We start from the raw sequence: 14,249 nt of genomic DNA, 5'->3' as shown, positions 1-14,249 counted from the left end.
GGGGACACACGTGGAGAAGGGCAGGTATGGAGAGGGACAGGGACACACATGGACAGGGACACACGTGGAGAAGAGCAGGTATGGAGAGGGACAGGGACACACATGGACAGGGACACACGTGGAGAAGGGCAGGTATGGAGAGGGACATGCAGGGACAGGGACACACGTGGAGAGGGACACACGTGGAGAAGGGCAGGCATGGAGAGGGACAGGGACACACATGGAGAGGGACACAAGGGAGAAAGGCATCCATGGAGAGGGACAGGCAGGGACAGGGACACACGTGGAGAGGGACAGGAGTGGAGAGGGACATGTGTGGACTGGGACATGCATGGGGAGGGACATACACGGACTGGGACATGCATGGAGAGATACACACATGGAGAGGGACATGCACAGACAGGGAACACTGCCAGGGATCCAGGGGCAGCCACAGCTGCTCTGGGCACCCTGTGCCAGGGCCTGCCCACCTTGCCAGGCAGGAATTCCTTCCCACTGTCCCACATGGCCACTCCAAAGGCTTTGCCAGCACAGCTCCCGTGGCCCCAAACAGCCCCGTGTTTGGCTGGACACTGATGTCTGGGTGAAAGCTGCAGCTGGGAAATGTCCCTGTGTGTAATTTGGGATTAAAAACCTCCCAGCCTGAGAGAAAGTCACCCCAGCAGGGAGGAAAGAAGGATATTGACATTTACAGAAACATCACTGACGCTTTATTCTTATTTTTCATCATTAAAACCAGTCTCCAGCCTTTAAAGCACCACTGCTGCTTTAAAATTTAACAGCATAATCATCACAAGCCATAATTCATCAGGGACCAAGGCAAGACATTGACAGACACTGTCTTTAAAATGTAAAAATATGATTTGTTTTCTGGACTTTAAAACCTACAGCTTCTCACTAACCCTTATGAGAATTTTAAGCTTTTTCCTTTTCAAGGATTTACTTCTCAATATTTATCAGTGAGATGCAGTTGAAATTCATGACATTTTTTACCTTTCTCAGGTTTTTCCCCCTCTCTTTTTAAGGTGTCTGGTCTTACCAAGTTTCTGATAGTGCAAAAGTGCACAATCTCCACAAATACTTCAGCACTACTTTGTTTGAAGTCATTATTACTATTTTACAGTGGTCAGGTATTCAATCCCTGCCTTTGCATGCCCTCAACAGTGAGAGGTGCTACAGTCACATGTATCTCACTTGACAGCAAATTCAAAATAAACTGTGGTGTTTGCAGCCTTTTCATTTCCCATATCCTACTTTTATCCATTGCAAATTAACAGTTTGTCTGGAATAATAATCCCTGAGGTATTCCCTCTCCTTTCCCTGCATATCAAGATGTCAAATACCCCAAAAATAAATGATTTCCAATGTCAGGCTCATGTTAGTTTGGAGTTTAGACTGTTGGGGCCAAACCATTTGAGCCCCCAAGGATGGCAAAAGTGGAAAGTCAGAGGAGGATTTGTTTTCCAAGGATGACAGCAGAAAAGGAAAAACACTCCTCCTTGGAAAATGACTCTATCCAAGCCCTCCCAGCCCCAGACTGGGATCACCAGATCCCTCAGGGCTGCTCACCAGCATTGTTACAAAACCAGGTACAGCATCAGCTCAATCCTTGGCTGAAATAGTTTAAAATAACCAAAATCATGAACAAGAATGAGGAGAAATTGCATTGCAGGAACAAATATTAAAATCAAACAATAAAGCAGGCTACGAACAGCTAAAGGCAGCAAATACCAGGGCCTTAAGTGCAATTTCTTTGTTTTGCACCCCTCATTTTCTATTTTAATTCGATCACTAATTTGATAAGGTGGCTTTTATGAAACTACAGGATTCTTTCAGGTGTTTGAGTTCTGGTGGCACTCAGCAACCTCAGCAGGACTGGAGTTCTGTCAGAGCCACCTTCTGAAGCTCTGGCACTTCAACAAAGCAGCACTGTGAGGAGGCTTGGATTGGGATTAAATACGGCTTTTGTATCCAGAATGTAAGAAATAATCCACTCATCCCACTCTGGAGTATCTTAAAACCTGCAAGGTATAAAATATGCAAAGTTGCAGAAAATCTGAGATGTTTCAGGGGCTGATGAAGGCTTGGTCCGCCTTTAATCTGCAACATGGGCAGGGAGTTTTCCTGACTTCCTATGCAAAGTCAGTGCCCTGAGACAAATCAGGAAGGCAGGGACTCCTTTTCTACAGGATCAATTTCAGAGCATTAAAGCACAATATCTACATAAACCCCCGAGGAACAAAACCTCAGATCTTCACGAGTCCCCTGTGACTTCTGAGGTGGCATTCCCAGTATCCTCCTCAAAACAAACATAGGCTGTTCCTCTGGAGATGTATTTGATGTTCTCTATCTCCCCCCCACCATTGCTCGGCTTTTGGAAGTGAATTTCAATCATGTCCTGCACACTTTCTTCATCCTCTTCCACCTCTGAGATTCCTTTCAGCAGAATGGTTTTCTTGGAAACCCTGCAGTGTGGCTGGGGAGGAAAGAACAAACCTGGGTTATACAGCAGCTGTGCACTCAAAGGAACTGGGAGAGATGGGGAATGAAATTCCTCACTCAGGGGTGCCTGGGATCTCTGATGGGGTTAAGACTGTAGAAAGTGGAAATTTCTCTGGAAAGAGCAGGAATTCTGGATTCACACTACAATGAAGGGTCTGGAGGGGCCAGGGAGGAGCAGCTGAGGGCACTTGGTTTGTTGGAGGAGAGTGAGGGGAGACTCCTCCCAGTCTGGAGCTTCCTCCTGAGGGACAGCTCCCATCTCTGCTTTTAGGTTGGATTTCAGGGAAAGGTTCTTTCCCCAGAGGGTGCTGGGCACTGCCAGGCTCCCCAGGGAATGGGCACATTCCCAAGCCCGCCAGAGCTCCAGGGTTTGGACACTGCTTCCAGGGGTGCCCAGGGTGGGATTTTGGGGTGTCTGTGCAGGACCAGGAGCTGGATCCATTATCCTGTGGGTTCCTTCCAGCTCAGGAGTTTCTGTGGCTCCATGATTCTGAGCCCACACCTTAACTGGTGTGTCCTGCACTCCTTAATGCAGCCACTCTCTGGATTTGGGGATCTCTGATGGCTCCAGACAGCACCACCCCATAAAATCCCTGCCAGGACACAGCCCAGAGAACCCTGCTGGGTGTCCTGCACACTGCCCAGCCCATGCCTTAATTACAAAGGCCTAATTAGACACACAATGCTGACCTGATCACCATCTGCTCCTAAAGCAGCAGACAACTGGAGGCAGAGTATGACGAGCTCTGTGTGACAGAGTCACAATTTGGGCTGAATGGAGGAGTGAAATCAAGGAATGGATGAGCAAATGTTGCATTTGCTGGGACTCTGGGATCCTGGCAGAGCTTTGTGGCTTGGAGAACTTTGTGCTTAAGCTCCTTCCCAAACAGCCCAGCACAGCCGTGTGGGGAGTGGCGAGATAATTCCATCAAGGAAAGATAAGCACACCCTTTAAAAATAAATTACAGCCTCGCGTGAACTCAACAGCCAATTTCACACCCACACTCACTGTGAAGTTCACACAAAAGGAGTGAAAATTCTGCCCATCCTCCTATTTCCCAACTTATCTGTGCTATCAGCCCAGAGTAGATGCTTTTACCTGAAACCTCCTCAAGTGGAAGTCAAAATGTGGGGAGACAGAAAGGATGAACCACCTTTCCTCTGCACAGAAAGGGTATTTAGTACATCCCACAAAGCTGTAGCTTGCTGTAAGAGAATAAGAAAAAACCCCAGTTAATTATTTAATATAATTTAACCAGTATTTTATAAACATTTCAAAGACCAGGCTCCTCTTTATGGATGTAGAAATTACCATAGGATGGCACACTTCATGTGCACTCTGCAAAGAGTTTATGTGGCACTTCCAACACAAAAAGCAAAATCATTAAATGCCCACAAAGCTCCGTGGCTCCACTGATCATGGAATTCCATCCAGCTGGGCAATAGGAATGCCTGTCCAACTGCACTGTCCTGCAACAGGAGCTAAAATCAAACACATCTTCCTGATTTGCTGTTTGCAGTATGAGTGTCTGGCAATGCAGAGGAAAAAAAAAACCCCTTTTTCTTGGAAAAGTTCTGAAAGAAAGCTCATGAACTGTGAGCAGGTTGTGTTTGCTCCAAAAGGATGTGATGAAAAACTGTTTTATTTCCACAAATCTCTGGGGGATCCCTGAGCTCCCCGTGGGAAGAGTTTGCAACACTCAGTGGTGACCCCAGAATGGAACCCAGGATGGACAACTGGGCCTCAATTTGGAGAAGAAAATATTCCAGACTCTACCTCCAGGTTTGAGGAATGTGATGACAGCTGTCCCAGAGCCCTTGTTGTAGGTCACATCTTCTATTTCTCCTCCTCCTTCTGCCTGCTCGGTTTTGTAGAAATGCAGCTCAAGTTTGTCTCTCATCCAATCTTCAGGAATGGGAAGCTCAGGTATGTCTGAAACGTTGATCTTCTTTCCAGAGATATTGACATGGAGCTAAAAATATCAAATGTTTGTGCACTTTGTGACTGAAAACACTGGGGAAAAAAAAGAACCTAAAGTTTTTAAAGAGCTCAGATTTTGAGAGTTGCATACTTCAGCTGTTTACCTCAAACCGGAATCCCATGTCAAGTTCAAAAGGCTTCACTGTCACATTTGCTGTTCTGTTGTCCAGGTTCACACAGTGCTTGCTCATCTTTGACAGTCTCAGGGCAACTGAGGGAAATCAGATATGAAGAGCTTTCTTTATTCATTGTAAAATTATTCCCCAATCTCTTTAAAAAAATCTGCTTTTGCAGTAAAGGAGAAGTAAATAATAATTAGGCAACCAGATCCCAAGCATCCATGTCTATTTCCATAAAATCTCTGTGGTTTTATGTAGTCCAAATAATATAGTAACAAAATATTGTATCAACTTTAATAATAACAATGAACAAGAAACAACATTATTAAAATAATATACAATAAATATAACAAATATATTATTAATTATACATATACAATAGATTTTGAGTGAGACTAGTACAATTTCTAAGCTGTTAAAAAGATGCTCTTATTGTATAAAATGTTAACAAAAGATTTTTTCCAGTTCCATTCAAAACACCCTTGGGGGAAAACCACACCACTACCAGGCGAAATACATCAGAGACATTAATTTTATAATTAAAATACTCATCCTACCTTCTTCATCTTCAAAAGTCAGCAGTGCCTGGTTCTGATTGAGTCTGAAGGGGATTTTTGTGGCTGCCCCAAAAACACAGTGGGTGTCCATATCCATATCTGCCCCATCATCCTTCATCTCTTTCAGGTGAGTGAACTTCAATTTCATTTCTGCCACCTTCTTTTTCATCTCCAACTTTAGAATTGACACAAGAAAAAGAAAATTTGAAAATTACCAAGGCTATGAATATTTTTGATTCCACTGCCTTCCATTTAATCTATGTCTGCTCGTTTTCATTCCTCTCACACTTTCAGTACCTCTTGGATTTATTTCCCTATCCTCTGCCTGCTTCAAACTGTCTTGCCAGGGAAAATAAGCAACTCTCAGGTTTATTTCATATTGAAATTAGCAGAGGTTCAAATGCTGAACAAGTGGCCCCAACAGTCTTTAAGAGGGACAGATTCAGTGGGGAGGCTCTGGTTTCCCAGAGCAGCTGTGGCTGCCCCTGGATCCCTGGAAGTGTCCAAGGCCAGCTTGGACAGGGCTTGGAGCAGCCTGGGACAGTGGGAGGTGTTCCTGGGGTTGGAATGAGATGGGATTTAAGGTCACTTCCAATCCAAACCATTCTCTGAAAATAAAAATCTGCCCTCCTAAAAGACCACCTTCCAAATATTCCACCCCCCTTACCGGATTATCCTGGGAACTGTGTTCTTCCAGGTCCTCTTTGAGCTTTTCAATCTCTTTTTTCAGCTCAGTGTTTTCTTGCCTTAGCAGCAAGAGTTCCCGCTACAGGCCAAAGAGATGAAATGCAAAATTAAACACTTAAATAAAGACAGAAATATAGTTCAGCAACATCTGGGCAGTTTCTGCCATGCTGCTGCTCTTCCCTCTTCATGTCCTTCTCCTTCCTCCTGTCTGCTCTGTAATTCCTCCAGAACAAGGAATCCTGCTTGGACACCAAATTCTGTAAGCAAATCCAGGATTTCCTGGACAGGGAATGTCAGAGGATGAGAAGGAAGCAGAGCAGATGTTGTCAGCTCTAGCCAGCCACAATCACAAGGTGGCTCCTGGGAAGTCAGCAATCACTGCAGACACTTGGACCACTTCCCATCAGCTGAAGGCCAAAGCCTGATAATGACCTTTCCTGGGTACAAATCCAAACTTTTGTGATTAAACAACCAAAATCAGCTTTCAGAAAATCTCTCCCCAGCCTGAGTGTGTTTAAGCTATTAATTATATTGTAATAGCTTGAAGCCATAATTTCTCATCAGTGATTTACCAAAGCTCACTGGAAGCACGTCCTTGGCAGCCTGTGGAACCTTCTGCCGTTCCTGCACATGAAATACTGAGGGAATGAACCAAGAGGTTCTGGAACCAAGCAGTTCTAGAAGGAAAAACCCTCTTCAGTCAGGCCCTGGCTCTTGCCCAGCTCACTGGCACTTGAGAAATGCTGATCCTTTGGGTGCTGTGACCTCTCATAGAACAGGGAGTTGGCAAAGCAGTGGAATCACCCCACTGGGCTTTTTCCCCTTCACCCAGAGCTGAAACTCATCTGTAGGGGAGAATCTTGGAAGAGGAAGGTTGGTTTTGTCAGGTTTCATCCCAAAACAGATTCAGTTTATTGCACTGTCTCTTTGCCTGCCAGTGAAAAACTAAAGTTTTTCGACTTGTGAAAAACTTTTCAACTTTCCAAAAATGTGTGGAACATCCGACCAGTACAGCTGCACACCGGTAAAGCCACTGAAACTGGGAATGTTCCTCCCATTTTCCTAACCCACAGCTCCTTCCCAACCCTCCCAAGTCCACCAGCCCTCTCCATACCTCACAGCTGATAATTCTGTCCTTGCGCTGTTTCTCCTGCTCCTTCAGCTCTGCCAGCTTCTTCTTTGCTCTGTCACACTCTGTATCAGCACTTAATTTGGAGAGAAGAAGGTCAGCTTTGACATTTTCAGCCTCTTCCACTCTGTTCTGGAGAGCAAAAAGAAAAAGATCTTGAATTTTTTAATGGTTTATTTCTAGAGGAACAGACAAAACCTTGGGTAAGCCCTTTGTATTTATTAATTTTTAACACTTTGGGTAAATATTAAGCTTACAAGAGTGGGATCAACACAAGCACAGAGCACTGAAGAACAGAACAAATGAAAGATGTTATAAACGTGGGGGATTTGATGTGATTTTAGAAGGATGCACCAGTCTTCATCTTTTAGCAAATTTCCCTGATTCCACGTGCTTTACAGAACTTGCCTTCCACATCCTCAGCTCTTCCTTAAGTTTTTCCATCTCTTCCTTGGATGTCCCAAGTGGATCAGGGGGTACCAAACTCTGCAGAGAGAAGAGGAACACGTTGATTTTCTCCTCTTTTGGGCAACAACTGAGACACTCCAAACAATTCTAAAACAATCTTTAAAATAAAATAAAAAGTTTAACAAAAAAAAATTTAAAACATCATTCCCTTAGGTCAAATTGTTCAATTATTTTAATGGCTGGACAGGACAAACATCTATGAAAATGTGAATTCCTGGCCAGCCATTATTATTATTTGCTAATTATCCAAATGCTAAAATGCACAGGTTAATATTTAGCTAAATAATAAATCAAGTTGTCTCCATGTTCTTCCACACAGAACTAAGCCCCTCAAAGCCACAAATGTTTAGCTCTGTGCCTTCTCAGCAGCTCCTCCAGGAGGAGGTGTCAATTAAAAAAAAAATAAAAGTAAAAATGGGATTTTGATCTTCCAAACTTGGGGAGATTGGATAATAAAAGGTAGTATCAAGGAAGGTGATAAAAGAACCATTTCAGAATTGAAATTCAGGGCACAAGTTCACAAGGGCAGGGAAACTGCAAAGCCCAAAGAGAGAGAAAATCTCTGTTCTGTTTTGTTTCTACGGCTGCAATATTCTGCAGAAAAAAAAAAATCCAAAAAGATCTGCTGAAATATTCCCTCCCTTTTTACTCAAGATTACATAAAGCTTGAATGAGAACCATGAAATTTAGGCATGGAAAGGGTCTAAATTAGATAATCCATGGAAAAGATCTGAATTAGATGATCTTGTCAATTTTCTTGGTAATGCTAGGTATTTCCTAAAAATAATAAAATATAAAGTGTTCCTTCCAGTTTCAAATTAAGCAACAGGGTAATACCTATCTATGTCTTAGTTACAATGGGAAAAAATATTCCTTCACTCCAGGGATTGAGTGCAGGGAATAAAAAGGATGCGCATGCCAACAGCTGGAAGATAATAAGAAAAAGGATGCCTGTTCTTTTCTAAAAAAATGGTTTGACACAACAGTTTCCTGAAAGAAGGAAAAAAATAACCAAGAAAACACAAGAAACCCCAGGGAAAGTCCCATCCAAACCCCTTGTGCGCTGCTGGAGCTGAATCCCAGGAGAAGGGAAATTCCCTGAAAACCCTCCACAGAGGCAGGACAGAAAGTTCCACGAGGATCTGTGATGCAGAATCTTGGGAATGGGATTCTCCCTATGGAACGAGCAGGTGGAAATGGGGAATGTCCCAAGTATTAAAGGGTGGAAGAAGATGAGACAAGCAGAAGCAGTGGTAGCACCAACCTTCAATCAGCGATACAAAAGTCAAATACAGATTTTACTCCCAGGCAGCACATCAGGGAATACTTACAAAACCATTGTCTTGTAGAGATAATGGGGGGCTTGTAACATCCATGGAAACCTGAGGGAAGAGGAAAAAAAAATGACAACACTGTGTGCATTTTTTTATGCAATAGAATAACAGGAATACCAGAAGCTGTGCTGAGCTGAAAGAATTTATGAACACAAATGTATAATTCCATAGGCAAAAGTGACAGATATTGGATATCTGAAGCCTCCTTCCTTACAAGGAAATAAAAGCCAGAGACAGGTGTGAGGAATTCTGCAGTGCACAACTCAGCTTTGCTGTTCTGGTAGTTCTGTATTTACCTTTATGCTACTTTTGTGCTGTTACACACATGGCAACAGCCTGTGAGTTCTGTGCTTGAGAGCCTGGAGAAAAGGAGACCTCAGAGAGGGCCTGAATTCAGGGGCTCCAGGAGAGCTGGAGAGGAACTGGGGACAAAGGCATGGAGGGACAGGACACAGGGAATGGCTCCCACTGGGAAAGAGGAGATTTGGGTGGGATATTGGGAAGGAATTCCAGCTGGGAGGGTGAGGAGGTGCTGGAATGGATTCCCAGAGCCGCTGTGGCTGCCCCTGGATCCCTGGCAGTGCCCAAGGCCAGGCTGGACAGGGCTTGGAGCAGCCTGGGCCAGTGGGAGGTGTCCCTGCCATGGCAGGGGGTGGGTGGGATGAGTTTTAATGTCCCTTCCAACCCAAACCATTCTAGGATTCTACAAAACCTGCTTAACACAAATGGAAACACGTTCACACAGCAGATCATTTACAATTCGGAATCCACTGCCACAGCATTTTGTGGACACAGATAAAAAGGAACTTGGGGGAGCTCCCAGGCCACTGACCAGGAGGAGATGCCAAGGTGCAGAGGCTCCCAAGCCAATCTGTGGCTGCCGGGGCAAGGTTTGATCCTCTAAGGTTTAGGGTGGATACTCCACAGGTCTGACGCTCTCTGACCATGAAATCCCAGCAGGAGCAATTCCCAAATTCCCGACCCATCCGGGCAGCTCTCTTCTGGGAATCCTCACCTTGATTCTGAGCCGACACCGCCTTCACTCAGAGGCTTGAGAGACTGAGGTTATGGATCCCGGAATGCCTTTCTGGTTCGGATCGAACAACCAAAATTCAGAGACTTCTTTAAAGCTTCCTGAGTTGAAAAAAAAAAAAAAAAAAAAAAAAAAAAAAAAAAAAAAAAAAAAAAGAAAGTGAAAGCATAAATGAACACTAGCTGCCCTTGGTTTATCCGCGACTCCTCCAAGGGACCCGAGGCCTCCCTCACCGCTCAGCTCACGGCAGCCGGGGCTGCCGCAGCTCCGCCGCTCCTCAGACACCCCCGGAGCGCTGCCGGGGCCGCCTTTCGCCTTTCTCCTTTCTCCTTTCGCCTTTCTCCTTTCTCCTTTCGCCTTTCTCCTTTCTCCTTTCGCCTTTCTCCTTTCGCCTTTCTCCTTTCGCTTTCGCTTCCCGGCCGCGGGGAGGGAGGGCCCGCGGCCCGGCCGGCCCCTCACAGCCCGGGGCAGCCGCGGGCGGGCCGCCGGCGCAGCCGGGTGTCTCCCGCTGGCTCCGGGCGGGCGGAGGGAGGAGGCGCTGCCCCGGCCGCCCCTCAGCCGAGCGGCGATGAGGCCGACGGGCACGAGTGTGGAGAAAACGGGGAGATCCCGGGAAGAGGCGGGGAGAGGGCGCTGGGGCAGCGCCCTCAGGGCGGCCCTCGCCTCACGGCGGAGCCGCTGCTCGCCCGTGCCGTGAAGTCAACGACACAAACTTAGCGGACTGTGCTGAATTTGTCTGTGCATTTATTTACTTGTAATTCTCGAGAATTTCGTGGTGTGTTATGAAGAATATGGTTTCCTTCTGTGGGCAAAAGCATCCCGGACGGAAAGAGCTCTTGCGGATAGAGATGCTGCATTCCAAGAAATTGATGTAGAGAAGAATTCTGGACAACAGAGTGTCAGCTTGTTACTGAAATGTGACCTCTGAAGAGGTTTCTGGGGAAAATAAACCCAGAAGGCAGTGGTGATCGTGTTGAGGAAGAGAAAGCACCGGGTTCTCATCCAGGGGAGGGGAAAAGGCCGGAGAGGGGCTTTGAATAAGGGCTGGAGGGACAGGACCCGCGGAATGGCTCCCACTGCCACAGGGCAGGGATGGGTGGGAGGTTGGGAATTCCTGGCTGGGCTGGAATTCCCAGGGAAGCTGTGCCTGCCCTGGATCCCTGGCAGTGCCCGAGGCCGGGCTGGATGGGGCTCGGAGCAGCCTGGGACAGGGGAAGGTGTCCCTGCCATGGCAGGAATGGGATCTTTAAGTCCCTTCCAATCCAAACCGTTCCATGATTCCACATGGATAACTAAAGGAAAGAGTCCATATCCTAGACTAAGAAGAAAAATGAAGTATATTACTTTCAGGTTTCCTTTCAAACTAAGCTGACTGATCTTTTAGTGCTCCCCTCAAAATTGCAAACAGACTTGTACTCATTGGCCAAAGGATTTTGTCCGGGTTGCAGGCAAACTGCGCCGACTGTTCACGCCATTAATCCTCAAAAATTCAAAATATGCCAAATAGTTGGGGAAAGTGTAAACGCCGACTTTGTCACTTTGCAGATGTGGACTCTACACTTGGAGAAAGAGCAGACGGAGCTGGATAACAGCGAAGCTCTGTGGTGGAGCTGGTTGGGATCTGTGAGCACACTCGAGGAGGTCTGGGCTGGAGCAGCCAGATTAAGGGCTTCAGAATTTTTGTTTTCACTGGCTCCACAAAGGGGATCTTGGATTGCCCCCTGCTTGGATAGTGATCACCTCACACCACTGAATGCACTGGGAGTTTTACCCACAGCGAGATTGTTACGGCAGCTTCCTAAGTCCTTATCTGTCTTTCCAGATAAGTGGATGAAAATCTGACCCTGTGTTTGAGGGTTTATTATTATTGTTTTTATTATTATTTTCTGCCTTGACAATGGCTAACAATGTTTACTATTGCTTTGTAAACACAAAGTTGGTTACCAATGAGTAAAAGGGAGAGGTTTGCTGGAGTAGCCAGGGAGGAGGAGGTGGTTCTGTTATGACCTAAGCCCTGCAGATTTTCAGATTCAAATGTCAGAGTGGTGGGCTGCTCTCCAGTGACCGTGGTCATGTTGGGATCTGAAGGAGCTTTATTTCCCCGAACTCCAGGGAACGAGCAGCGTCAGCCTGGTTACACGGCCAGCTTTGGGATTTGAGCTGAACAATGTGTTTGTGCTTGTTTGGTAAAGGGAATTTATTGGAGATGCTGACCTGGGCCAAGTTCCTTAACTGAAATGGGGTTGACTTGGAGTTGACATCTTAGTGCGTTTCTGGGTGTTGTGGATTTATGGTGTTAGCCTCATGTGAAGTGGAGTAAAGGGAAAAGTGTGGATTTCATAACTCTGAGGAGTTGTGCTAAAGGGGAAAATGAAGGAGTAAAATACAGCATGGAGTACAAGAAGCTTCACAGCTCTCCGAGCTGCCTGCATTGATTCCAAACATGCTCTTCAGGAGCCTGAAAAACTCTGGACGAGCCCAGGAACTGGAAACTTGAAAAGAAAATCATGATCAGGACTCAACCTGCGGCAAGAAATATTCTGAATAAGCTGGAGGAAGTTTCACAGCCATAAGGTACCTTTTGTTGGTACCAAAACTGTTTGACCATAGCTCACTTAAGAATCTCATGGAGTTACCTTCAGAGGGAGAAAATTTGGGTTCTTTTAAAGTTACAGCAGATTCAAAGAGGAAAGTAAATGGAAATTAGATGCCTGGGGATTAGTGGTGTCTTCCCTGCTCATCTCCAGGATTTTCAGAGTCTGGAACACGGGCCTTTCGTAGTTTGTGGCGCTTTTGTATTTTATTAGTACCTGGGGAAAAGGAAAGAAATTTCCAGGTTCTTCTTTAAGTAGCTGCACATTGTCACACAGGCAGGACACAATCGTGGTGACTGCTGTACCTCCTCCCATCCTCAAGAATCCCCACTAAGTTACTGAGGAAAAAACCCTACAGACACCAGGCAAGCAAAGAAATCTTTCTGTCCTTGGTGCTGTGCCAGCGTTGAGGAGCAGATTGGGACCTTCCATTTATTGTGCTCTCAGGATCTGTAGGTGATAACTAAGCCTTCATAAAGCAGCATCAAAATCCATCAGGATATGAGTTCTGGATCTCACTGCTGACCCACCAAAATCTGGAGTTACCAGACCTTGGTGTCAACGAGACTCCAAGAACACATGGATCCCTCAAGAAGTTTCCAATCCTTCAGCTCTCTGTTTCTCCTGAGTATTCATGCAGCCAGTCCAGGGTGGGAAATGAACCGGCTTCAAAGTTAAGCCATAATCAGGCTGTTTTTAGCTGGCTCGTTTCTCCACTCCCGGTGATGTGCAGCGGGGTCAGCTCAGTGAGGGTGAAGGGTAACTCAGTTCAGGGTGACAGCGCTTCAGTCTCCTCTGATGAGGGACAGGGGACCCAGCACGGGTTCCAGATTGTGTTTTAAGGGGCCAGCATTGTAGGCAGCGCAAAGCCAATCCTTTTCTCAGCCCTTTTTATTTCTAGCAAGGCAAATGAGGAAAATAGACCTGACAAGGAACACCCTGAGTTTAGGTGTCAACACCTGCCTCATAAATGTGCCATTGCCTTCCCAACACAAGCAGAAGGATGAAATGAACGCTCTTTACCAATCTCCATGGTTCCCAGGAAGGATTCCAGCAGGAGTTGGGGATGTTCCAGCTTCCCTGAGCTGTGCGTCCCGGGAAGCAGCACTATGAGGCAATGCCCTGGGCTGGGAATGAATCCCAGCACGGCTGCTGGAAGCAAACAATGCAGAAGGAATCATCTGAGATGCACATTGGCAGGCCTGAATCCCATTCCTGTTCTTTGGAAAATCACTGCATGTTAATGAAATAATGAATTTAAACTCACTGCAAATGGCACTGTGGGTGTTGCAGGGAGGATTAGTGGTTTATTGAGGCAGAATAAATTCCAAGTGCAGCCCTTCTTGTGCTGAGAAGATGGAAATGAGAGGGCAGGGAAAGCAGGAGAGCAGGTGCGGAGATGTGCCTGACAAAAGGATCATTCTGTGGGACACAGGGAATGGCTCCCACTGCCAGAGGGCAGGGATGGATGGGATATTGGGAACTGGGAATTCCTGGCTGGGAGGGTGGGCAGGCCCTGGCACAGCGTGCCCAGAGCAGCTGTGGCTGCTCCTGGATCCCTGGAAGTGTCCAAGGCCAGGCTGGACAGGGCTTGGAGCAGCCTGGGATAGTGGAAGGTGTTCCTGCCCATGGTCTTCAATGTCCCTTCCAACACAAACCACTCTGGAATTCCATGATCCTCTTAAAAACAAAACAAAACAAAACAAAACACATTTTGTTGCTGCTGTAGTCAGTAGGATTTCTGAAAGAATATAACTCTGAATGAAAACTACCAAGATGATCTTTTGGGTGACATTTAAACAAGTGCCTCAGTCTCCAGAAATGATTTTTTGAAAGCAGTTGTGA

The 14,249-nt window shown here is 46.1% G+C and overlaps 1 protein-coding gene across 1 annotated transcript; it reads right to left on the bottom strand.

Moving 5' to 3' along the window:
- Positions 1–687: 687 nt before the first annotated feature.
- Positions 688–8,825, bottom strand: NMI (N-myc and STAT interactor). The gene is made up of 9 exons (XM_068195113.1): positions 8,775–8,825; positions 7,384–7,461; positions 6,961–7,107; positions 5,827–5,925; positions 5,160–5,334; positions 4,588–4,694; positions 4,280–4,475; positions 3,602–3,708; positions 688–2,476 (listed from the first exon to the last, which is right to left on the bottom strand). The coding sequence occupies exons 1-9, from the start codon at positions 8,817–8,819 to the stop codon at positions 2,255–2,257; spliced, it is 1,176 nt and encodes a 391-aa protein (XP_068051214.1). The 5' UTR covers positions 8,820–8,825; the 3' UTR covers positions 688–2,254.
- Between the last annotated feature and the right edge of the window lie 5,424 nt (positions 8,826–14,249).

The sequence above is a fragment of the Anomalospiza imberbis genome, chromosome 7, assembly GCF_031753505.1.
Source record: "Anomalospiza imberbis isolate Cuckoo-Finch-1a 21T00152 chromosome 7, ASM3175350v1, whole genome shotgun sequence".
Classification (NCBI taxonomy): Eukaryota; Metazoa; Chordata; class Aves; order Passeriformes; family Viduidae; genus Anomalospiza; species Anomalospiza imberbis.
This window is presented reverse-complemented; position numbering and strand designations above follow the sequence as displayed.